General features: G+C 34.7%; 1 protein-coding gene across 5 annotated transcripts in view; it reads left to right on the top strand.

Annotated features, from left to right (window-relative positions):
- Positions 1-26254, top strand: part of STRN3 (striatin 3) — a 68833-nt gene that overhangs the window by 29941 nt on the left and 12638 nt on the right. For 2 of the 5 annotated variants that reach the window (XM_075425258.1, XM_075425257.1), the window contains exons 7-10: positions 701-842; positions 6409-6519; positions 12634-12774; positions 18487-18620. In XM_075425258.1, coding sequence (XP_075281373.1) covers positions 701-842; positions 6409-6519; positions 12634-12774; positions 18487-18620 — 528 coding nt within the window. The remainder of the gene's footprint in view (positions 1-700; positions 843-6408; positions 6520-12633; positions 12775-18486; positions 18621-26254) is intronic. The other 3 variants (XM_075425259.1, XM_075425260.1, XM_075425261.1) reach the window with 3 other exon arrangements.

The following is a 26254-nucleotide window of genomic DNA, read 5'->3' as shown; positions in this document are numbered from 1 at the left end:
ATCTCCCAGCTTGGCTTGTCAGGAAGGGTTTTCCACCATACCTTTGATACTAACTTATACTTTTGGTAAATAGATTAATCAAGCAATCAGTTGAATCTTTTTTGTTCTAAGGCACTATATAGCCTGATAAAAAGATTATTTAATAACTAAATCTCCAAGCACATATAAAGACATTATACTTATTTTTTGACTCTTGAAAAAGGAAGGGTCATTTATAGTTTTCTTTATAAAAGTTGTCGTCTTCTGCCAGAGTGTAAGAATACTGTGTTTTCCAAGCTTATGCTTAACCCTCAAATAGAACTGGAAAGCAAAAAGGAATAAAGGCTTCTTGACCAGTAGAAAACAGTTTGTTTGTAAAGCTTCTCCGCAGAGCTATTGATATTGCAAGAAAATCAACAAAATTTTTCAATCAGTATGGTTTAAATAAAAAATGAAGACTGGGATGTATGGGATTGTTTTTGTTGCCAAACCTAGTGTCAGTAATCTTGTTGTTTCCTGATGATCACTAGACTGCACTGCTCTTTTCTTTTTTTTTTTTTATAAGCAGTTCTAGATCTGACTATCTAAGCATCTTTTTCTGCATTTCATGTTGAAATATGTTTTCCTCTGCAACCAAGTAGTCAGAGTAATCTAACCTAAGTATTTGAGTAGAAAAATGTGTTCATGTTTCAAATGCAGAAAAATGTTTATCTGCTTGCAGATTGGTAATGAAGGTTTAGCTGCTGACCTTACAGATGACCCCGATACTGAAGAAGCTTTGAAAGAATTTGATTTTTTAGTGACAGCTGAAGATGGTGAGGGGGCTGGAGAAGCTCGAAGTTCAGGAGATGGAACAGAGTGGGGTAAGATGCTAACAAAAGCATTTAGAAATAAAGGAATATTTGTTTATGATAGTACAGAAGAGTTGCAATACCTACGAAGATGGTGTGGTTGTGGGGTGATTGTGATGATCAAATGCTGATGTTTAGATGACAGTGTATTGTATGCTGAAACTTTCATTTATATATATATGGTGTTGTAGTTGCCAAAAATACAATTACAGTTACGTTTGTTTCAGGTTTTGTTTTTATTTCAAAACTAAAAGAAGAGAATATTTTCTTTTTTGAATAGGAAAGGCTAAGATTCTGAATATCTTTATGGCTGAATTAAATTTGCTTTCACATCTAAATTTATTTTTTTTCCTGTTTGTTTCTGATCAGGAGCTTTAAACTTTTAGGCTCAAGTTGAATGAATTTCTTTGGTGTACTTGTAAAAATGATCAATTGGTATATTTAGTTTTTCTGGCTGAGGTTTGTAGAGGTTGTTGCTGATGTGGCTTGCATTAGTAGAATGAAAAAAACCACTTTTGTACAGGCCCAACTTTTTATTTATTTTAATTTTAATGTAGATAATAAAATTAAGTAGGTTACTAGTTTGATGTGAAACAAGATATGCCAAGTCAGAAGCTCCTGGAGCCTACGTGTTTCAAAAGAAGAAATTGAAAGAGGGGGAGAACTTGGGTAGGAAAAAGAATAATGAACCAAGTAATGCACATCTGCCTTGAAATGGGAAATTGACCATCTTGGTTTCTGCACTGTGGCACAGGCAATTCTGTGGTTGCATATTGTAAGTCTTTCACTGTACGGCCAAGAAGTGCCACTAGATCATATTGTTTGACCATTTTGTGTCATTGAGACAATGAATGTGTTGTACTTAAACACCTTGGTGAGCAAAGGGAATATGAAGGTCTACAGAGATCAAAATATTGGTACATATTCCAGGAAAATCATCCAGTCTTGGTTTTGAAGGTACCAAGAATTAGAAAGCATTTCTTCCTGGAAATTAGTATCAAGGAGTTAGTCACCTTTATTTTTAAAACTCAGTCTTATTTCTACTTGGAAGATGAGGCTGGACAAACTGTTACCTTTTGTTTTGGTAATGCCTATCTATTTTTAGAAGCATTTTAGTTACTTGATGTTGTTCCCCTTTGAAGGCAATGTTATTTCATTAGTTTCTTAGTCATCATCTTATTTAGTCAAACAGGCAAATCTCAGTGTAAGATGTCTCATAGGCCCTGAAGCCAAGGTTTTGACTTTCAGTTTGCGACATCCCTTCAAATGTATAGTGATGCAGCAAGTTCTGGTTCTGGCATCAGTCTTGCCACTACTGTATATAGAAGGAAAGACAGCATTATAGTATAATGCATGCAGTCAAAGATTTATCCATTTTTTCACAGCAGACTGCTGAAACTGACTGAACTAGTTTGTCCATTCAAATTCCAAGTCATTGCTTTCTAGGATTACTTTCCAGCGTGTTATATCCCTGTCGTTTTCTCAGGTAGTGACCTAGAATGGGGGAGATTCTGATTTATTTGCAATGCTGACTTTGCAAGTTAAATTTTTCAAACTTGTTTTCGAGTAATTCAGTTGCTGTCCCAGACTTAAAAATAAAACACAATAATATTTAAAAATCTATTTTAAAAATCCAATTCACCCACCACACTTTTCAGATAACAGTTTGAATGTCTTTTATTACAGTGTAAGTGAACCCATAGAAAAAGTGAGGCAGAGGCTTTTGGGAGTTAGTACACACTTGTGAATGCTTTTTTGCGACAAGTGGTTTAACTGCAGTAATTCTGTTATTAGCAAAACGCTCGTGTCTGAGGCAAAGAAGTGGCAAGGAGGAAATAAATATAAACCTACTTTCATCTTAAAGTATGTGTTCTGAGTTTTGGCATACGAAGACAATATCCATAAGTTTGGTGTATGTTTTGTACTAACTTACTACTTAAATGAGTCAGAAGACATACTTCCAACTGTAGTAGCAATGCTTTTTTCATTGTATGTCACCGATTTTAGTACAACAGTTCTTTCCTTAAATGGGTGTTTAAGGATACAATCTATCAGGTCTTGGGGTTAAGCGACACTTTTTTAAAGATCAGTGTGTAAATTTGAAATATTTAAAGTCAATGCTTCTTTATTACCAATCAAAAATAGCCTTTCAAATATTGTCCCACTTAAATGCCTTCTAAAATAAAATAATGCATTGCCTAAAGCAATTTATTTTAGCCCGTCACATTATTTTGAGCTCTGTGAAACTGTTATTAGTTAAAGTCTCCAGGTCCATCTGTTTGTTGATTTTTGACAGGGAACTTCATGTAAATGAATACTTACCATTACTTTCTAAACAATTGCATCAACTATTGACTTCAGTATTTCAGTTATAATTAATATTTTTCTTATCTTTGTAATGTAAATAGTTGTTCTTCTGGCTTTTTTTTCCTCAGCTTTTTTTTTCCTGTTTTACTTTTTCTGTCATTGGCATCATTCTCTCACGTCTTCCTCTTGCAAAGAGTCAGGCTCTCTGAAAAACATGTAGATGTTTACATGTGTGTTTCTTTGTAATGCTTTTAGTATCTGGAAACCAAACTTCTGATGTTTAGGCTCTAAACCTATTGCCTAGTCTTGCTTTATTATTACTTTCAATACTTAATCATCAAAGTATTATCTATAATTCTAATTTCAGATATGCTAAAATATTTCATCGCCACATTTGATAGCTACATTTTTGCTATTGGAGAGTGGAAGTTTGAATTGCTTTCTTTTCCTTCCTATAATACAGCTTTTTGTGAACACCTTCTGGTTTGGTTTTTTTTGAAGTGCCTCATTTAGTATACTTTGAGTCTTAAATTATTTTCAGATATTGTGATTTAAAGTGTCCTGTCATGCAACCTGGTTTACTTAGGAACAGCTGATCTTCAAAATAGCAAAAGATGAGCAGATTCAAACAGTGTTCAGTAACAAATAGAAGTATGCAGTAGAGTATACATTTTAGATTAAAAATTTATAAATGCCTTGTGGTGATATAGTACCATGAACTGAAAAAGATGCATATAGAACTTCTGTTTGCTTAAGTAAACAGGAATAAATACATATTAATATATATTACAGATATTATGTAGGTTTTTTTATTCTGCTTGTGATTTCGATGAATAGCTACATGTTCATCCCTGAATTTCTAGTCTTCGTGAAACACAGAAGTTCTGTTTACAGATGGACAATGAGTCAGAGAATGATTGACTGTGCTCAGAATTCTGTGTGGCAGAGTGTGACTGGAATTCAGTGTCTCTAGGGTCATCTTTTAAATAGTTAAAAAAAAAAAGCCTTTCCCCTCTAAATGATATTGGCTGGTGGACATCCTGGATCCTCTGCACTGTCCTGATGTCACTTTAGTGTGGCTTATAAACACTGCAGGCAATTTGAGGAAGTTCACTACTAGGGTGAATTACGGAGGTCTTCTAGTTACCTGGCTCTGTTCTGAAATAGCTAAGTGTATCTAGGCGTAACTGAGAGAAACACTGCTGGGTTTTCCTAATAATCTTCAGTGAAATTCGTTTCACAGTCTCTCTGGTTAATCAGAGTTAGTGGTTTATCTACTTTTCTATTTATGACCTACATTTCAGCAGCCAATAGTATTATTTTCGAGTATTATGTTTCCAGGCTTATGTTTTCCTGTTTTCTGTTGACTGAATGAACCCAGGTCCTTCAAATTCTTTGTCTTGGTATCTAAATGCCCTGTTTGTTTTGGAATCTGCAGACGTTTTCTAAACTTTTAGTGTAGAACACAGACTGGACATGTTACTTCAATTTTGTCATCACCATCGCTAAATTACGTGGACTATTCCTGGTTTAATATACCACACCTTTTAAAACATATCAGAATGACAGTTTTGTTGTGGCTTTTTTTTTTTTCAACAGCATTACATTGTTGTTACATACATTCAGCTTCTGATTCAGTTTAATTCCTGAATCCTTCCCTGCAACACTGCAACCTAGCTGATTATTTTCCTTTTATTAATGGTACTTTGGATATTTTTTTTAATTTAATTTGTTCGTAACCGAATTTTCTTTCATTGGGTTTTAGAGGAGGTTTTTTTTCTTGTTTTTCCTAATTTGCTTCCTCTCTTGGTTGGGTGTATCCTCTGACTTGCCTTTCTGTGCCTCTTGTATCTCCTGACTAATCACTAGTCTTCTCTGTCAATGTTTTGGCCCTGTAATTCTAAGGATTGAGGTCTTTGGGTTTGCAGTTGGGTAGGTGTAGCTGCAGTTTGGTGTAGGGTGTCATTGTTCTGTTCCCTTCTCCACCATTCTTTATGGACAGCTCAGGGGACTTTGCCATTATGCTGCCCGTTCCATGCCTTCGCCACCCTTGCCGTTTCTATATTCCACCTCTTTGATCAAGATTGTTTCTCTTTGGTGTTGATCGTCCTTAATGGAATGATGGTCTTTTGGTAGATGCATCACTACTCTAGGATACCTTCTCATTTGTTGTCATGTTTTGTCATGAAACGTGTACTTGGAATAACTCCTGCTGGTTTGCATCCTACATGCATGTTTATGTGTCTCTGTGGTATGTGGCTCTTATTTTGCACTTTTATGACTGTAATGGTTATAACTTCAAAAACTACTGTTTTATGAAAACACTGATTTTATCCTAGGGATGACTGGAAGTTGGGAACTGGGGAGCTTCCTTTTATTATTTTACGTCTGAAGAATTTGTGAGCGAAAGCTTAACTGGCACACAAACCAATCTGGTTGCTGCCTACTTGTCTACCGGCAAAAGTGCTCCTGGAAATGTTACATTAACCTTGTCTTAGAAACAAGTTTATCCATTTATTAATTCTGTGTTTCCAGAAATGTTTGAGATGGATAGTTTAGAAAAGTGGACACTTGACTTTTCTTGGAGAATAATTAACTCTGCAGTATTTGTCAAACAGAAAAAGACATGTCTTCTGAAACTGCTATGGAATGTTGTATTTCTGCTAATTATAATTTACTTGCTGGAATGCCATGGGATGTCAATTTATGCAAATTAGTTTTCTTCATCTTTATGTAAAAAACTGTATTTATAGACTTGTTTGGTTATATGTAAGACCAAGGTTTCTTTTTGTGCATGTAGAATGAGTGCGAGAGGATGCATGGTGGTCTTCATGAATAAACTGGCACTGACTTACTCAGCTTGCTTTTTCATGAGAGATATAGCATGAATACTTTTATTTGCTTATTCAACACTGGCTGAATAATTTCTTAACGCTGTCTTTCTAAAGATGCAGTAATCGTTTCTGAACACCAATGAATTTTTGTGTATCTTGAAGTATTTAACATAAAGAATTACTTATGAAGCCTAATTTGTTTGCTCCTTAGTAACAAATTAACATACAATTTTCAAAGATGTAACTGATATTATACAGTGCCTTGGAAAACTGTATGAAATGAGACTTAGTATTTTGTAAACTTAAAACTGAGACTGCACCTTTAAAGATTATTAAGAACTTTTATTAATGCTCTTATACAGCTATGATAGTAAATCACCAACAGCTTGCATTGCCAATTGCTGATTTTTTTTCTTTTAATAATATGCTGCATGTAGACAAAGATGACCTGTCCCCAACTGCTGAGGTTTGGGATGTAGACCAGGGACTAATAAGTAAACTGAAGGAACAGTACAAGAAGGAACGAAAGGGGAAGAAAGGGGTAAAGAGTAAGTGCAGATTCTGAATCTTGTAATGCAACACTTTTTTTGCCTATTTATATAGAAGACATTTTTTCTCACAAGTTTTGTTTTTGTTTTTTTTTTTTTTTTTTCTTCATTACACATTGTTTTCTGTAACGGGGGCAACCAACTTTAACTTTCTACCTGCTGAATGTGAATATGTCAAAACCTTTGACGGCCTTTTCCTAGATGAGATGTTAAAAACACGTACAAATTTAAGGTTGAAAAGGTAAAGAGAGCTAAATGCTTTTAAATGTGAGCATAAAAATAATGAACTTGCATTTTAAGGATATTCCTACTCTGAGAAGTTTTCTGAAAGATTTAAACTTTATCTTTTATATTTATAATTTTACATTTATACTTCATTTCTTATTTCTAATACTATAGTACTGTTGTGAGTGGGGGTTTTGTTGGTTTTTATTGTTTTTTAACATGAGCTTGAATCAAGCTATAATTGCTATTTATGGGCTTGTAATTATTTTTACAATCTAAGGCAATGAGAATAAAAAATGCTGGTGATGTAAATACAGCTTTTTTGTGCCTTTGTTTAGGATATAATCTTTATTTTATGGTGCCCTTCACTTTTCTGTGCGATTACCGCATTTTGATTGATACCTCTTTACTCTGGTTGAACTATTTAAGTTAAACCAAACTTTAATATTAAAATACCTGGTAAAAGTGCTATTGTAACTTACGTCATCAGCTATACAAAGCTCTTAGTGGACAAAGTGTTGCTTAGTCACTATCACTGTAGAGAAGCTCCTTTGATTGCAGTGGTTTTATTTTGAAAGTATATTACAACAGTTTCTGGTGATATTTAGTTAAAAAAAATTTCCTTCTTTTGAAAAATTCTGCAAATATGTACTAACTAAATTAAGTCATAATTAAAATATAACGCTTTGTGAAGAATTCTGTAGTAAGATTTGAATTTACTTTGTAACATCTAACAAATGAAAATCAAGTTAATGCATGTTGATTGTTTCTTCAGCAGTTTTGCATGACTTGCACGTACACACACATACAAATACAAAATCTTTGAAGTAAGGATTTTTACCTAGTCTTTGGTTTGATTAGAACTTACAGCAGTAATCTGGGTGCGAATGGGTATCCTCATTTAACATCTAAGTCAGCAGTTGACACCAAATTCACATGAAGTATTTTGTAGGGTTAGAAACATCTTTCTAATACTGAAGTGGACTTCTTTTATTTGAGATTTTCTTACTGAACTTTACATTCTAGACTTTTGAAAGCCCAGTGGCTGCAAAATAACATCAAATGCTTTGAATTCTGGGGAAAAGAAAAGAAAGTGATAATTTAAGGGATTTTTATGTTTCTTTTTCAAAATTTGTGTCTTTAGGTTATTTCATGCAGGAAGTTCTTGAAACCATACTTTTATTTAGATTCTAATATTTTCACCAGTTAGTTTCTACTTTCTGGCTTCTGCAAGGTAAGCAGCTGTAAAACAGGGACAAGTAGTGTGCTTGAGGACTATTAAATTTGTTGTGACCATCATTTAAAATAAATAGTAATTATTCTACCTGAAATGTCCCATTGCAAAATTTTAAACTTTGCAACATTATTATAAAAACTTTCATTCCTGTCCACTTTCCTGCAGTTGCTGCAAACAGTATAACATTGCATTGTATCATAAATGGCATGACATGTTGGCCATCAATTATTATTTAATGTATATTGTCTTTTGACAAAATGTAGTTCCACTATCAAAACTTAAACAAGTGTTTTCTTCATCTAAACTGTTTGAAACCTGCTTGTGTTCACATAAGAGAATATTTAGAAGACAACTGTGTGTCATGATGCTGTGAGGGCACGTAAGTCACTGTTTCGTGTTTTGGGTTTTAAGTTTAAATTCTCCTTTGAGAAACCCTGAGCTCATATAGAGAGTCTCACAGCGTGGTTTATGGGATTCCGCACTTGCGTCATGTTCATAATAGTAGTTTCTTATTTAAAATTGGCCTCCATATCACTGAACTAATTGAATGAGAGAACTCCAAATCAGTAAAACTATGTATTTAAGGTTGGACAGGTGTACTTAAATTCTATTTATTTGATTCATAGACTTTTTTCTCAGCTTTTTTAACATTCTGAGACTGAAAATAGCGTTGAAGGCCTTCTTTGTTCCTGCTTCTCATGCCTGATCATTCATGAACTTCATTATGAATATTCATCTTTTACTTTTCATTGTATTGTCAGACTTCTGTCAGAATTTTAGAGCAGTATATATATCGTGAAGATCAAGTAAACATGCATTGACTATCACCTCTTGCAGTACTTTGAAGACAGCATAATAGGGCTGACATTCTAATGGGTTCTTTTGTTGAATGTGCATCTGATAACTACCATAATCTGCATTTAGACTGTTGTCTTCATAACAGGGTCTTCATAGCCCTGGCCCAGGTATGGTAACTTTCATTCCAAATGTAGAGATAAATAAGTGAACAGAAGTAGATTTGATTCTGCAGTCTGCATTCATACGTTTTCTTTTGTGTGGAACACCTTAATTTAGGTCATCTTATATCGGGACATACGTTTTCATAATATGATACTTACTCATTTGGTTGGGTTGGTTTTTTGTTATGTTTGTTTCCTAATGAAAGGATCTTTGAAAAAACCCAACCAAACAAAAACCACCCCACACTTTAATTGCCTTTATAATATCAGCTGAAAAATAACCCAAAACTTGTTTATTAAAGAGTTCTTATATTGGAAAAAAAAAATAAAAAAGTACACAAACCAACTGCAACCTGTTCTGGACTTCGTTGTGCTAAATAGTTAAGGAGTTAGTTTTGATTTCTACAAAATGGAATTTAAGGCTAATTTCTTGCCCAAGTTTGATAAGATCGGTTTTGGGAGGTCAGTCAGGGGATGATTGTTTTTCAGATACAGTCTGTCAAATTCAGAACATAATAGTGGAGATGATGCATATCTCATTTCATACTGTCAGGTCAGCGTAGTATGTTCTCAGCAATTTGAAAAACAGTTTTCACGTCTGAAATTGTATGTGTACATCACTGTTAAAGTGAAGATTCTTTTACTGATTTTCCTTAGTTTCCTTGAAACTTTTCTTGTTTTTTACTTTCCTGTTCTTCTCCTTCAGTCTAATTGTTCTGTATTTATGAAACAGTTATCTTGTCCCGTTCACTTTGCTAGCCTTGATTTCTAGTAATACAGTGTAGTAGTTGATAGACATGAAAACAGATTTGGATTTTACTGTCTTCATTAGCATCACCTGAGGATCCCTGTGTTATATTCAGACTTGGGCTATTACATCTTGGAGCTAACAGAGGTCTGCTTATGGCTTCTCGAACGACAACTTTTTGGCACTGAATATTCCCTTTTTCACTTTTGGTCTCTGAAGGAGGATACACTGAGATGGGATTGCAGGTGTTTTGCTTTGGTTCAGAACAGGTTCAAGATTACTGATTTTTATTTTTTTTTTTTTTTTTTTGGCTCTGATCTTTTCTTGAGGATGAAACACAGTTATCCAGTTTGTGTCTTCAGCATAGCTGCTTATGCAGAGACAGCACATACTTATTCTTAAAAATATCTCTAACATGTAAAATACTTCAACAGTTATATGAAGGTACACATGTACTTATTTGAAAGCAGAAATGTGCACAGTCTTCTGTGGTGGTGGCACAATCTTGGATATTGACATTTTTCAGCGTGAAATACAGAGAATTTGTTTGGAACAGCATCTGCTTTTATGCAAACATCAGAAAGAAGTATCTCTCTGTATTGCATGATGGATGGAGGGCTGTTCTGGCGTTATGCCTGAAGAACAAGTGACTAAACATACTGAAAAACATTAAAAGGCAAGGCTGACAGTCCCCTAACCAGTGACATAGTAAATGACTGGCTGGTTCAGGATAGCAGAGCAGGGGGACTACTTCTAGTTACTTCTGAGTTTGCTCTGAGACAGACTTCTCATACCCGTAAGTTTGGTGTGAAAGCACCTCCAGAAGATGCTTTGAGTTTGGATGTGAATAAAAGTTTATAAGCCATTTCTGGCATTTTCCATCCATGTGTTGAACAGTTAGTGCATGTCGACATGGATTAGACAAATAGGATTTCTTCAGGAAAGCAAAGGGTATATTAAAGTAGACATTTTAGGGTACCTGTCACGACTTTTATAATGTAATTTATTGATTGTTCTATAATATCTTCAAGAATGTATCTGCTGCTGCTCACCATTGGTGCCTGGCTCATGGCCAGCTGGAGTAAAGACAAAAGCAAGCTTTGTGGTCTGTATAGGAGACCTGACCATTTTCAGAATTACTTTTTTTTCTATGGGATCTCACCTGCTGACTGCAATTGAGTATTATACCTTTGAAATGAAATTCTGTCAGTCTAGTGGCTATTAGGAAAAAAAGAGACATTCCTCATTTTTATTATTTTACACTCACTTCATTAGTTGAGATCCCTGGTATCTCGACTCGCTTCTACATGAGAGTAAAATAAAGCTTAACCACGCAAGAAATCTGTTCTGTTGCATAACGGAAACTTTTGGAAGCCATTTTTATTCTCATACAACTTCTGGCTAGAAGCCTTTGTTGACTTAATTGGAATACAAAGTGTTCCATAAGAGAAAGAAAGAAAAATGTCAGAAGCACACACCAAAAAAAGTATAAGGTGTTCTATATTTGGCAAAACAAAAATATTTGCAAGTATTAATGAGAATAGTTATATAGCATCCCTCTTGGGGTATGCGGGGTATGGTTTTGGTATGATTCTACTTCCAGAAATGTTTGTCATCCCTCTCTCCAGAGGATACTCCACTATCTCCAGATAGTTCATTTATTAATGGACATTTATTTTTGAACACATCAATTTTAACCATTTTTGCCAGCAAGATACAAAAATTGAAATGATCAGGGATTATTTGAAAGCATATGTGTTAGTGTTCAACTGTTTAAATGAACACTTCTGCTTTTGATGTCATCTGTAATTGTAGTGTTTACCTTTTACCTTTTTGAGAATAAAGGCTTTGTTTTGGTTTTGATTTCCTTTTATTAAAAGTGGTACATGTCACCTCAGAGTATAAGAATGCTTACTTTACTGAAAAATGGACTTATTTGGTGAAAATTATGTAAGTTCTAATATGTCCTTTTAAAGATCATAAACACTTATATTTTAGCAGGTTTAAAAGCATAGTTCTTGGGGGCGGGTGGTGCCTTTTTTGTTTTAAATGTTCTACAGTAGAACTGCCTGCAGTCCCAGGAAAGGGGATTGCAGGCAGTTATACTGAAATATATTGACTGAAAGCTGGTTATGTCTTGAATCATTGTGGATCATTTCTTTAGAGAGGTTCTGTCACTGAAATTTCACTTTATGATTGAACCTTGATTTTTTGAGGTGCAAGCTGTAAGATGGAAGCAGGAATGAATTTATTAATTAAAAAAAGGTTATACTATACTATTCTTGTTTACCAGTGTCTACATCATGAATTTAATGCACATCTAATTCAGTGTGCTTTGTTTCTAGAAGCATGCTTGTATAATAAGGGTAATACACATCTCCAGTTTCATGCAGTGGTGGAAGCAGTCTTGCTCTTGTGTTTAATAAACATTTTATACAATTTAAATACCATTCAAAAGCAGGGAAAGTTAAGTGTTCGTTGCACCCCCATTATGAGTTGTCTGTACTTTTTCCCTCGTTTTTAAACTTATTTTTTATTTGCACTTTCAGTGTTACGTTGTTTAGTATAGTTAAAGTTGTGTATTATTATTAGCAAATGTTTAATTCATGTGTGTTTTGTTTAATAGTTAATGTTCTCTTAGTATTTGGCTGGACTTCTCGGGGGGGCTGTAAGATGATTGTTTTTCTCTCCTACAGGAAATTGTAGAATAGATCTACAGAAACCAAAGGAGTTATTCTTTGATTTAGTGAATTAAAACTGTTTGCATGTAGTTTTCAGATTTGATGTCGTAACTCCTCCTTTTCATTTCAAAAAGATCAATTTTAATTAATATACAAAGACAAAAGCGAAGCATTCTTGTTTAATTAGTTTAATGGATTTTTAGACTTCAGTCGAGTCAAGCGGTAGCAATCAAATGAATCTTTGCTGCTGACGTTAATTTACAGGAGTCAACAGGACAAAACTTCACGACATGATAGCTGATCTGGGCGATGATGAGATACCCCACATCCCTTCAGGAATCATTAATCAATCTAGGTCACCCTCTTCTAGAATGACTGATCATGAAGGTGCAAGAGCAGAGGAAGGTACAAAAAATTCAGCTACTTACTGTATTTCAGGAGATTTCTTTTAGAAAGCACACACTGTAATTTACTGTCCCCTCTATAAAGTTTAATGCAATTGCAGATTGCCACATTCATTATTATCGTATTTGCAATTCTTCCCAAATGGTTTTATGAGAATATGGCTTGAGTTTCAGTGGCTTATCGTAACTCACCAATATTTCATAAGTGTTTTTAAACAAGTTCATGTACAGCCGTGTGTTCTGCAACTATTGACTATTAAATCCCTGTTTGCAGACCCCCCTGTTAGCAAACCCTTTTACAAATAGAATGTTACTGATTGAGGGGGAAAAAGGTGAGTATTAACATTTGATACACAGTTTGCATTTTAAAGTGAAATTTTAAAGTGCTTATGTAAGTTACGAGACTAATTTTTCTCTTTTCCTGAAGTTTAATGTTCTCTTTTTAAAAACTCTCTTGGTCTATACACACAAGTTTAAAGAGACACTATTTATTTCTTTACAAAGTATTAGTTTCAGTTTCAGGATTATCTTAGGCAATGGAGGTTAGTGACAAGCTATTATCTAAATAGTCTGAAATCTTATATTCAGCTTTAAGTTTGTTAAAGGAATGATTTTCCTTGTATGAACTTTGAGATTAGAATACCATTATGTAAATTCTTTCATCTACTCAGAACATATTAATACAAAATACTTGGCCGAATTCAGATTCGGCTCCTTTATGATGATCTTTAACTCATAAGCCCTGGGGTGGTATCAGCTATACCAGAAATAGAAAGAATTGATGTTATTACTGATCCTGATAATCTGTTGTTTCTCCTATTCTTCCTTCACACCTGCCCCCACAAATGCCTCTCACCAGGGAAGCAGAAAACCAGAAATTTTGCAGAGAGGTTTTTGTTGCTCTCCCTAACTGTTGTTTTACAACAGTGTTTGTCTTCCTACCTTCTCTTTCACTGCCTTCCTTTTCATGTTTGTTTTTATTTATAATTTAGAGATGAACCAATGTCAAATTTACCTCTGGAGTGCAAGTGGAAAACCTGCTGGTGAAGTTCCGCTTGCTAAAAGCTGTGGACATACATTTGGGTTGCATTAAAGTTTAGTATCTACATACTTTAGGTTGCCTTTTAGCCTAGTATTAAGGGCATGTGACCCTACAGTTACAGTTCCCTCAGTCTGTCTTAAGCTATTTTTCTCAAACCATAGACGATGTGCAAAGGAGCGCAGATTTTTGTGTTAAGGATAGGCCATTTAGCTGTTGTCTCTTCCAGAGACTTTACATCTAAAATAATATTGGGCCAAACAATCTTTCTGAAGAAATAGATGCTAAATTTGAATTTCATTGAGACTGACTTTTATTACCTGGTTCCTGTAGCACAAACATAGTGCTACACTTAAAATAAAGATTGTCCACAGTATTTTCAAATAAACTGTGCCTTCAGGATTATGTTTTCATGCTGTTTAATGTGTTCGTATGTTTTTAGCTTATCAGTGTAATCAGCTTTCTTCATTAAGAGTAGCAGTATGAATATCTCTGCCATCATATGTATTAATTGTGATTTCTGCGTAACTTTTAAACGTGAATATTAGAGCGTAAATTTTGCTGTTTGATCAGAAATTCTTTCCTGAATAGTATGTAGTTTAAGTTTTTGTCTGCACCATATGGTGCAAAGGTGCAAGCAAACAAGCTTAGTGTTGTCTTTTAATTCCTTCTAGGTCTGTCTTTTGTTAACAAGGCCAAATACTTTATTATCATAAAATGCAGGTTTTGCTCAATTATTTATTCAGCTGTATTTTAAAAGCTAAGCTTTTTTGCAGACAACTTCAGGCTTTCCTGCTGGGACACACTAGCCTATGCTGATGAATGTTACCAAGCCATAATGTTCTTGTGACTGTATGTAAGGTTTATGCTACACTCTGAAGTGTTACAGTTCTGAGAACAGTGGTTTATAATTTTGTTTTCATATAGAGAGCAAAGTGTTGTTAATCTCACTTCTTTTTTTCTTGAAGGGCAGGGGTGTTCAGGGAGGAAAGTAAACTGTGGTTCTAATTAGCTGGGAATATATCTTGTACACGTCTAAAGGTGTGGGATTTTTGTTGTGGGTTTTTTGTTTTTTGTTCTGTCCCCCACCCCCCTCCCCCCACTATCAAGTGCCTGGTTAAATATGATGAGAAAATTGTTATGCTGTAGTTATACTTTATAGTTTTGGCCATAAAATCTTGGGGTTTCCGTTTCACCATATTGCATGATTTTCAGAAACAATCAACTGGAGCATGATTCTCCATCTGGTGTATTGTATAGAGAATTACTACTTTGATGGGTTGTTTTTGAATATGTAGAGATTGTGGGGGTGTCAATCTATAAATCAACAACAACAACAAAAATAGCAATAACAGCTAATTGCGTGGGCATTAACTGCTGCTTTCGGTGTACCATGCATGAATTTTCTGGAAAACAAGATTAAGATGTCCCTGTCAGATAGCAGACAACAACAGACAGTGTATCTGAACATACATATTTGATTTGAGATTAAAGCAGTTTCAGTCTGTACAAATATTACTGCTTGAATTTGACTTAATTATGTATGATGTCAAGAACTTGAGTGTAAGAAGTCCTGGTTAGGACTGGCCAAGCAAATACTTAATCATTGCATTTTTTTCACCTAGTTTCACCTGCAAAGAAACTTGTACTGTTGCTTACAATTTTACTGGTATTTATTGGTTGCAAAACCAGGTAAACATATATATTATGCTCTGAGGACAATATTGTACTGTGTGTGTTAGAAAAACACTTGGGGTTTTTTTATAGATGAAAAGCATTCAATAAGTAATTTATTTAACTTTATCATGTGCATGTAACTATTGAGACATTGTTTTTGATATGTGGAGTTGTGGGTCTTTATTTTTAGTAGCTATAATATCACGCATCTTTCATTGCATTACTTTTCTGCCCTGTTTTTTTACAAAAACAGCTTGGAATCATTTTTTAAACTCATTTGAATATGTCTTATTTGCACATTTTATTATTTTAAAATAATAAAATGTAGTTATACAACATATTATACATATATATTGAGAACTTTAGCATTATGCATATGCTTCTGAATTTTGGATAGGGTAATTTTTAAGCTTTAAATAAAGGGATATTCACCTCTGATGCAAATAAAGCTTAATAAATTTATAATACAGAATCGTATTAGTAGTGTTTTTCTGTGGTGGTACTTCATTTTTACTATAAATAATATGAAAGTTGATCTGTTAAGGACAGGTGACATTAATTTTTCAAAGAATTAGTATGTCAAGTTCAGGGGCTCATTTAAACATTTTGGGCCTGTCCTAAAGATCAAGTAGGAATCACAGCATCACAACAGGGATGGAAAGTGTTCTCAAGTTTAAAAGAAACATATTGCCTCCTTTCCCAAGTGATCAGCAGCTCTGTTCTGTAATGACTTGGGAGTTTCGGCTTGTAAATGGATACTTATATTTGGGACGTTGGGACCTTGTCAAGACAGTAGAGAGCCAGTTTTGGAAGTTCCAGATGGAAGTATCGGAGTCTTTCTGAGGGAGACATAAAGAAAAGAAAAAAGAAGCAACACAAAACCAATCAAACCATAACAAAACCAATGAACTAAAAAGCCCCTCTGTTTCTTTATCACTTTTTTTTCTCCCACTCTTTTTCTGTCAAAAAAGAACCAGAAAAAGCTGGTTATTACTCTGAAGTAATTGAGGGGCTAATCATTATTCATGTGAGGATTTCATACTTGAGGTTCACCCAGAGAATGTTTGTGATGTTATTTTATTTCTTGCTTCATATAAAGTATTGTTTGTATCACCTTTTATATTCAGATCAGGCACTTTCAAGAAGAAATCCATACCTAGAAATTCTAATCTCATGTAACAAGCATGAATTCCTGATACCCTCACCATCCCCCCAAGAAAAAGCCCCAAATCCAAAAACCAATAATAAGGGAAATAGGTGGGAACATGGAAAATAATCAGGTGTTTTCTAGGAATATGGCTTTTTCTGAAATACGGGTGGTTTGGAATAGACTGACAAATAGAGGGGTTTAGTGAAATATTAACAGAAATTAAAAGCTTTTTTGTATAAGGGCATGATAAGCTATTTTGTGCGGTTAATTTAATGTAGTATTCTGACAAGTGAAGATCTTTATGTGGATTGTGAATGTTGTAAAAGATGATTGTGCATAGTCGGAATACTTATTTGCTGCTCTTATGCAATTGTAGGAATAAGTCTTTTCTTACGTGATAATACTCTTAGATTCTCACATACAGTTGTGTTGCCTGTGCTAATAAAGGTTACATTTTTTCAGTAGTACAGTGGTTGCCAAGCATTAGAACTTGTTTTATTCTTGAGGAGTGATTTGATTTTTTTTTTTTTTTTGATCTAGCTGGGCTGGCTCCTCTTTGCATAGCCATAGCAATGATGCCAAATGTCTATAAGTTTGCGCTTGGTCTCAGTTACTTTTCTTCAGCTAGAGTGGAACATAAGTAGGTTACCATTCAGACAGCAAAGATACAGAATAATAAAGATACATGTTAAAAAAGGGATGCGTTTATTATTAGTCCTCTTGTTTGGAACTATTTTTGTAAGGATATGGATGTTTTTCAGATCTGGAAACTTTATCTTCTTGGAGTTTCAAGGTTTTTCTGAGGGGATTAGAAACAACGGGTGGCATTAAAGTGAGACCAGAACTCTCTATTCCAAATCAGTGAAGTTCAAAAGTCAAGCAAGTTTAATTTTTAAAGATGTCAAATACAATTTAACATATTTTGCAGATGTTTGCCCTTGCTAAACTTCATACATTGCTAAAGTTTAAGTACTCCGCCTAACAGGTGTCCCGGTATTTACCAAGGAAGGAATATGGATAAGTAAAAGCAGCTTCTAAGATGTGCTAAAGTATTACAATGTGTTCTTCACTGCTAAATTGGTATTTGTGGGTAGAGGGAGATATACAGAATTATTAAGTAGTGTAGAGAATATGGGTGAATAGATGAAACTTTATTATTTAGATGTGAATACAGAATGAATGGTTATATGTAATTTGTATTCATGCAAAATTATATTAACATAAAAGTTAATTTTAATTTGGGGAAGGCACAGCTAGCTAAGTATCAGTTGAGTGTATTTTTAAAATAGAATCCAAAATCATGCTGAGAAACCAAGAGAGGGAATTAATGAATAACAGATGTTTTCATTTTTTTAATCATCTGAAAAATCAAAGTAGGAGAGATGTTTTGCAGGAGGCCTTTAGCCTGAGAGGTGAAAAATACTTACACGTGCAAGTAGAAATATTTGAATAGTATAAAGCACAGAGACTTACTTGCAAATGAGTAGGAGGCGGATAGCATGGTGTAGTGAATGAAATATTTGTTTGAGAACTTTGAGACCTGGGACGTACATTTGATATTGCAGTGTAATGTCAGTCAAGTCACTTGTCAGTGGTATTGAATACCTCTGTGAAGTAAGTTGAAATCAAATGATAAAGCATGATATAAGAATTGTGCATTTAATATATGTGTGTGTTTGCACATGTGTGCGTGTCATCGTGCTCTTTTTTTTTTCAGTTGGGGCGGTATGTAGTACATACAAGTTCAATTTTAAACTCTGCTTTGCTTTTAAGTGATAAATAATGCAGTTTTTCATCAGTTTGAATTATTACATTGAGACTTAAAGAAACTGTTTTGTTCTTTGTAGCTGAGCCAATAACGTTTCCACCTGGAGGAGGCAAGTCATTTATTATGGGTTCTGATGATGTGTTGTTAAGTGTACTGGGCCTTGGAGACCTTGCAGACTTGACAGTAACAAATGATGCAGACTATAGTTATGATGTAAGTGCAATTTCATTTTAAAATTTTTTATACAGTTTGGTTTAATCAGTAGTAGTTGGGTCCCCTCTCCCCTGCCCTGAGTATTACAGATGCAGAGAGCAGAACTCTCATTAGTGTAAGCTATTACTTGGGAGGAGGAGGGAGCACCTTGTGAATGGGCTAAGTAATTTGAGTCCTCAAAATCAAGTGAGACAACTTATTTGTTTTCTGCTTACATAGTTCAATTCAAATTCTGTCATTGGGGGAATGTGTTATAAAATACAGATTGACATCTTAAAATGAATTTGTTTCAAAAGAAATGTCAATTATACACTGATATGGAGTATTGAGAAGACAAGGCATAAAACACAAATATTGATATTAACTTATTTCTTTGCTCTCCCCTTTGTGTTTATGTAGTGTTAACAGCATAGACTACATATGGTAATATATTTCAGATGTAAGCTTTTAGGGTGTGTTTTTATCACAATCCAGAGTGTTCTGACATTCCTTTGACTATTCATTAAGCTACTACCAATAGTGTTGCATGAATTTTTCATCGACTAGTAACATTTGATGGCTGGTTAGGGAAGTGTTCAGGTAAGTCTTACATAGTATTGTATTTAAAGTGTCTTTTTTGTTGTTGTTGTTGTTGTTGGTAAGGTACCTCTCTGTTTCGTTTCTATAACTTTTCAAGTTAGATACATGATGTTCGTACTGGAAATCATTACTAGGGATTTTATTAAAATCTTAGAATCTGCAAAGTGAAGAAATAAATTGTGTATAGCTTTTTACAGGGTCTGAAAATACTTGTGTGACCACACTTTTTTTTTATCATAGTTGTCCTTCAGTATTTATAACTGGTAAGAATATTAATTGTTGTAATGAAGTAAGAGCCAATACCTACATTTCTCCTTTATTGCAAGGTGTTATGTTACATAGTTCTATTTGCTGAACAACAAATGAAAATGTTAATTATCCATTGTTCTATTACTGGACTGTATAAAAACAAATGAAAGGGCTTTTTTAAATATTTGGAGTACTTTCTAAATTTGTACAATGTGTAGTCCTGTTTACCTGTTCATAGTAAATGTTAGTCTTCAGGTTGTTTCATTTCAAATGACATAACACATCTGGGAAATCAGAGAACTTGATATCAGAGTTCAATTTCAGCTCTTTGCATCTTAACTTGCTCAGGATTTTGCCTTCTGTCTAGCTAAATCTCTTGTAATCGCGTGTAAAATGTGTCAGACTTGAGGATCATGTACAATTGTTTAGAAAATTATCACTACTTTTTTAAAGTTTCAGTGAAATCTGTGGACAAGTGGACTTCAAATAGAAATTTTTCAAAAACTTCCATTGTAAATGCTTTAGGGCCACTTAAACTTGAAACATCCAGAACTGGATGTTCCTAACTAGTAGTAAATTCCCCTGGGAATTATGAGGTTGAATAGTTTGAGGGGTTCTTTTATGTAGTGCTGTATTTAGTTGGTTGAATAACTTCTAAATGGTCCTGTCTGTATCTTCATCAAAGAATTAAGAAAAGTTTGGTTTAATGCTAACTTGCATGAGGAAAAAAGTTTATTTTAAAGCAGTTTAGAATCTCAAATCAAGCTTCTGAACTTGTCAGTTGAATATTTTCTTTAAATGTTATTCCCATTTTATTGGCAGTAAGTATGAGGCATCAAAAAGCTAGATGGTATACTTTCAGTAGTGAGGCGGCTATGGTTGTGAGATTAGATCACAAATTGTTTTTGCAGTTGCATTGCATTCTCTCTGATCTATTCCTGAGCTCAGAACTTTGGAATATCAAGATCTGGTGGGCCACACTTGCCCTTCATTAAATTTATAAGGCTAAACTGACAACATTTGGCTCTTAAGGGCACATGTTTGTAATCACAAAATTTTCTGATTGTTTTTTCTTTTAAAAATCTAAAATTGTTAAGCACCCTTCTTCACTCTTCTGCCCACCAAAATCCCAAGTCAGCCTGTATGCTAGACAGTTAATACACAAACTAACTGGTATGGTGACCCTTAGGGTTGGTCTGTGATGCTGTATTTTGCATGGCTTCATTCTTGGTCGGCTGTTTTTAATGTCATGAGAATGATTATCCATAACAATTAATAGCATAAGTACCAGGTTCTGTACAACTCCAGTATTAGCAGAATACTTTATATCTCTTATTATAGATCATTATTTTCTGTTGTTCTTCAATTACCTCTCCATTGAGAATTACTCTCTCTCACTATATATATGTATAAAAGGAACAAGAAGTTCCTGGACTGAAATGATGGCAGTCTGTAAAAACAGTGAGAAGAAGCACCACTATTCACGTATTTTTTCTTAAGCATTTTTGGTTGTTTTTAACTACTGTCAGAGACTGAGGCTGAGCTAGAAGCATCTTGGATCAAAATAATGCAATCATTAATATGTTGTTCTGATGCCATAATGGCAAATATATGCCTTTCTATGCTAAAGGGATTCCAAGAAGGTCTTTGATATAAAAGAAGGAATTGGTGATGTCTCCTTCAAGAACTGTAGGCGTGTAGGGAAAATGGGTCTGTACAGGATGGCCTGTGAGAGAATTTCAGAAGCAAGATTGGTTTTGAGGAAAATGTCATGTTTGACTGCAACATTGCAAATTTTCAATATATTACTCCCTTTTGTGAAGTACAGCTTCTTCATAAAAACAATGTGTAGCCATTTTGCTTATTCCAAGAAAGAGCATTTACAGGTGAGCCAAGACAAACCCAGGAAGCATTACAGTGAATAATATATTTGACACTGACTGATCACACTGAAACAGACTCTGTGTTACTTGTGACAGACCTGACAATGTAGTTTTTATTGTGCAAAGAGTGATGCGGAATAGAACTTGGGGTTGCCTTTGCTCTTTGGAAATGTAAAGCAGGGAATAGAGGTGATAAATACTCAAGCATAAAATACTGTCTGAGCTAATAAGGAATTTGCATTGGAAGGCGATACCTCACAAATTTGGTGAAGGTTTGAAGGTGTCAGTGATCCTGTAGATGAACATGATGATATTGCTTCAGTGTAGTTGGATTTTCAAAATTTTCTCATCGAGACCCTTCATTAGAGGCTCTTTAATTACAGCTTGGCTTGGGAGGTGTGTGGGGAGAGGTTACCTGATACTTTAATATCTAGCTGATAAAGGAGACAAAAGATAGAAGTAAGTTTTTGCTTTCTTACTGCATCATTCACCAGATAGGAATGAGAAGTGATTGACAGTAATTTTCACTTGGTTTCCCTGCTTCCTATCCAGTCCGTTCCCAGTGCTCTTAGGGGTTTTAAAGCATATTTGAAAAATGCATGGTAGCTTCTGACTTCTTCATGTGTCAGGAAAGATAAACTTGAAGTATCAAATAACACAGATGGAAATGAACTTTTTTTATGTTTTTCTTTAAGAAAGGAATCTCTATCCTGTTGTCAATCTGAAGAGACTGAAATTCAGATGCTATTAGTTCTCCATCACAATGTTCCTTCAGGTTAAAAATTCCTTGATAGTTCTCAAATTCTGAAGTTGTTTCCACATAACTGTGGATCTGTATTGCAGTAAGACCGTGTCTTCCCTTGTACCTGTAATACAGTACTTGTAGGGCATCTTAATCTCATGCCCCTATGAGTGTAGCTGAAGCCACCTCCTTTTCCAGTAAATCTTCAGATAAGCAGATAAAGTTAAGCTAAGTTAATGTAAAGTTAAAGTAAAACAGTTTAAAAGTTTAAGTAAAACAGAAAAAAAGACCCAAAACACTTAGTATTCCCACTTCTTGCATTTTACTCCCATTAGGTCCATGCTCTTCGAATAGCTTGTTTGAGCCATTATAGTGCATGAATAAATAAAGCCACAACAGGGTTCCACCAGCTTTCATATATCACTCCTTGAAGAGTTTTGTGTGAGGATATATATACAGGGTGAGGATTAAGTTTTAAATCTTAAGAATTTCAACTATAGCTGAAAATTTTTCTGTATGTGAATGATTTAGTGCACCAGTTGTCCACAAGACTACTCATCTGAGCAGTGGATATGGTAATACAGTACAGTCATCTCAAGTTGTTTTTTCAGTTTCTAGTTCTTTATATTCACCTCAGTCTGTGTAGTTGTTTGTACACTGAGGGAGCAGTATTGTCACCAAATCAAATGCTCACATTTCTTGGATGCCATAGCTGCACAGGGTTGAGGTGGTTTCTGCTGTAGTAATGGAAAGTCTTCATTTATCATACCATCTGAATTTGGAAATTTCTAATTGGTCACAACATTATAAAGAAAAAATATAATTAAAACATATAAAAGACTCTGAGTAGTTACAAATTATTGCTAATTCCTGTTTGCTGTAGGTGAGTAGTTGAGTGAGGTAGGGAAATAACACGTCTCCTTACTGTGCTGTAAGGATTCTGCTAGCTGCGGGAGCAAGAAAGACCTTCCTTCCCTGATGTCCTTTTTTTGTCTTTTTTGTCTTGTTGGATTTTTGTTTTGTTTTGTTTTGACTCGAATGTAGTTTCTTTCAGTCTGGTTTGCTGGTGCTTTACGAGGCAGAATGAATAGGTTGCTTCTCTGTTTTCTCATACAGACCAACAAAGCAAAGGCAAAAAGGGATTTTTGAGCAAGTATTATAAAGCAGGCATTTCCAATGATGATTGCTCCTCTAATCTGGTTAGCAATTTCTTGTGGTATGTGGTTTGTATGGTTTTTATTTTTCTCTAAGCTTAAGGAGATTTTGTGGTAAAGACTTTTTAGGATATATAAAGTGTTTTGTATCTCCTGACCTAGGCAGAGTTTTTGTTTGGGTGTTAGTGGGTGGTTTTGGGCGGGAGAACAACTCTTCTTGATTTTGGTAGACCCTACTATTCTAAGCATCTACTTTGTGGCTGTTTGCTGACAGGGGAGTAGGATCAAGGATTCAGCTGATCCGTCTTGGTCCTGTTAATTAAAGTCCATCAAAGTTTAGGGAAGAAGGGAGAAGGAGCTAGTGAAGCTGGATGGTTCCATAATCTGTCTTCTCATGACTTTATCTTTTGGCATTTATAGTAGAACATTGAGACTCAATGGGGCAGTGTGTCCATGCCTTCCATTTTGAGAGGCTTTTGAGACGTCACACTATAGAAGACTGATATACAGTGTCACATTTTACTACTTTTAAGTTATAGCTCTGGCCCATTTTGTATCTCACATTTATCCTTTGTAATCAGCAAATCCTTTTTCCAAGTCCATAACTGTGTTTTTCTGAAGTATGTTTTTTTGGAAATATACTACTGGTTAGCATTTTTTCTTAGAGGTGGCAAGAATATCTTTTTAAAGATGTGACAGTTGTTCTCTTACTCTTGCAATAAGGATGTCAAGATTCATTGGAAACATAGATGGAGGGAAAGAATTTTTTAAAAAATCAGCTTATATATAACTAGATTTCTAGGAAGGTGTATGTGGTGTCTTCTAAAAGAACCAAGGTGTTCAAGTCTGTTTTTAAAATATTATGGCTTTAAAGCTATACTTAAGATAGGAAGTGTATCTTGGTTTTGTAACTTCTGTAAATTCTGTGCCTTGCATTTTAGCAGATTCCCCTGAACTGCTGAGAACGAAATTAGCATTGCAACAACCATTTTAATAAAAAAGATTTAATGAACTGTTTTCCTTTTTTTGAAAAATAAGGACCACTGTATTCAGTCCTCGTTTTCTTGAATGACTCTTCATTGCAGCTGAAGGAATCAGTGTGGCATGGGTGCACTCTGCACCCAAAGAATCAAGGTCTTCTGTCTAATCTGGGACATAACAACATGTGATAAAATTAACCATTGCTGTTTCAAATGTTTGGCTTGAATTTCTCCAAGCCCCAGATCACCACAAGTGCATGAGGCAATGTGAGTTAGCCAGGCGGAGGAATACATTACAAAATGAGGATTAAAAATATTGAGGGACTCTGCTAGAAAAATGCCTTTTCCTTCGCCGCCCTCCCCCCTCTTTCCTCACTCCCCTTTCCTCCCCTCCCTTCTATTATCCACTTCAGACTCAGGGAGGTGAACAAATACACAGTTTGGGCTGAAATCTGTGAAGTTTAATGCAGAACTTCAGAATTCCACTCTGTTCCCCGAAACAAAATATTATTCTTTTTATGAAGCTTGTATATAATACGCAGTATATTGCTACATAACTTCAATCTCAATAAAAATAGTGCTTTATTCAGTATGCTCTGAAGTAAGAAGACTGGAAACAAAATACTTTGTTACAAAATGTGTGTGTTTGGATGGTACTGAAAAAAAAAATCCAGGTTACATGCCTGCTATAACAAGTTTCTGTTGCTTGATCTGGATTTGGCATAGTTTGCACTTAGGCCAGACATTTACAAATGTCTGCACATCTGTAACTCAGAACAGTAAATTTTATTGTCTGAACCTTTCTATTTATTTTGACAAGATAGAATCAAATTTAGCTTGAGTGAGTAGTGGTGATTTGAAATGTTCAAGAATATTTATTACAGTATATGTTACCTGATGATCTGATTTTTATTTTCAGTCCTGACAGATATAAGGTACAAAGTTTTTATTAGCTATGGGAGATTTGAATCACTTAATAGTGTTGCTGAAAGTATCTTGGGATACTGAGAGATTCAGTTGAGAAACCTTCTTTAACAATTATGTGGTGAATAGATAGTGTGTACGGCAGAGGATAGGATAGGTTTCCATTCATTCTTAGTTTGGTGATTTTGGTCATCTAACTAAAGTCAGTTTTCTAAACTCCCTTTATAATTACTTGAGAGGAAGAGAGAAATACCTGCACATATATTTCTCCTTATGATGGAGGCTGAGGACAAGTGGGATATAGTCTTTTAAGGGTCTACTCTCTCCATAGATTGTACTCAAAGCTCTAAAGTAGTCTCTTACAGTCACTAGAAGAGTTTGAGGTTTTCTGGTAAGTTTTCGGAGTTACCTATAAGTAATATTAAGCAGCTCTAATTTTTGTATTTTAGCCTAACAGTCTATAGGTTAAGAGAATGAATTGGATGTTCACAACATATAAACATAAAATTTGTATATATTGCTTCACATAGTAACTAAGTTATTGTCTCACTAATATATTTAAAACTCATTGGAGACTAAAAAATATTTAGATGTAATATTATGTTTAAAATCATGACAATGTGTGTACTGAAATTTGGATTACCTTTTTCCATGTACATACCTTCACGTGTAGAAGTGCTCAAGAATTACGTATGTTTCCTGTCATTCTCAGTCAAGTTACTCATCTGAGGAAGATGAGTAACTAGGGACCTGAAAGTCTTTTCTATTGCGTTGAAGTGATAAATGAGCTTTTGAAAGTTGTAATTTCTTCCTTGGGCGCAGAGAACATGATAAGCAATGAAACCTGTATCTTCAGGGAAGAAGAGTTAAAGTATCGTTGCACGAAACGATTGAAACCAGTTTTTGAAAATCAAGGCTTCTTGTCTATGTATTCAGCATTGTACTCCATTCTGCTCTGGGACAGAAGAAACTCTCACAACAGAAGAATTTTCAGACTACCTTGCATGCCAGAGAGGGAGTTATAAATGCATATAGACTGATCAATAGATAAATGCAAACTTAAGATTGAATATATATTAGCTGAATCAAAAATAGTGTGTTTTCCTAAAATACGGGGAGATAC

Source organism: Opisthocomus hoazin, chromosome 7 (assembly GCF_030867145.1).
Source record: "Opisthocomus hoazin isolate bOpiHoa1 chromosome 7, bOpiHoa1.hap1, whole genome shotgun sequence".
NCBI lineage: Eukaryota > Metazoa > Chordata > Aves > Opisthocomiformes > Opisthocomidae > Opisthocomus > Opisthocomus hoazin.
The sequence above is the reverse complement of the archived record's forward strand: the minus strand, read 5'-3'. Positions and strand labels throughout refer to the sequence as shown.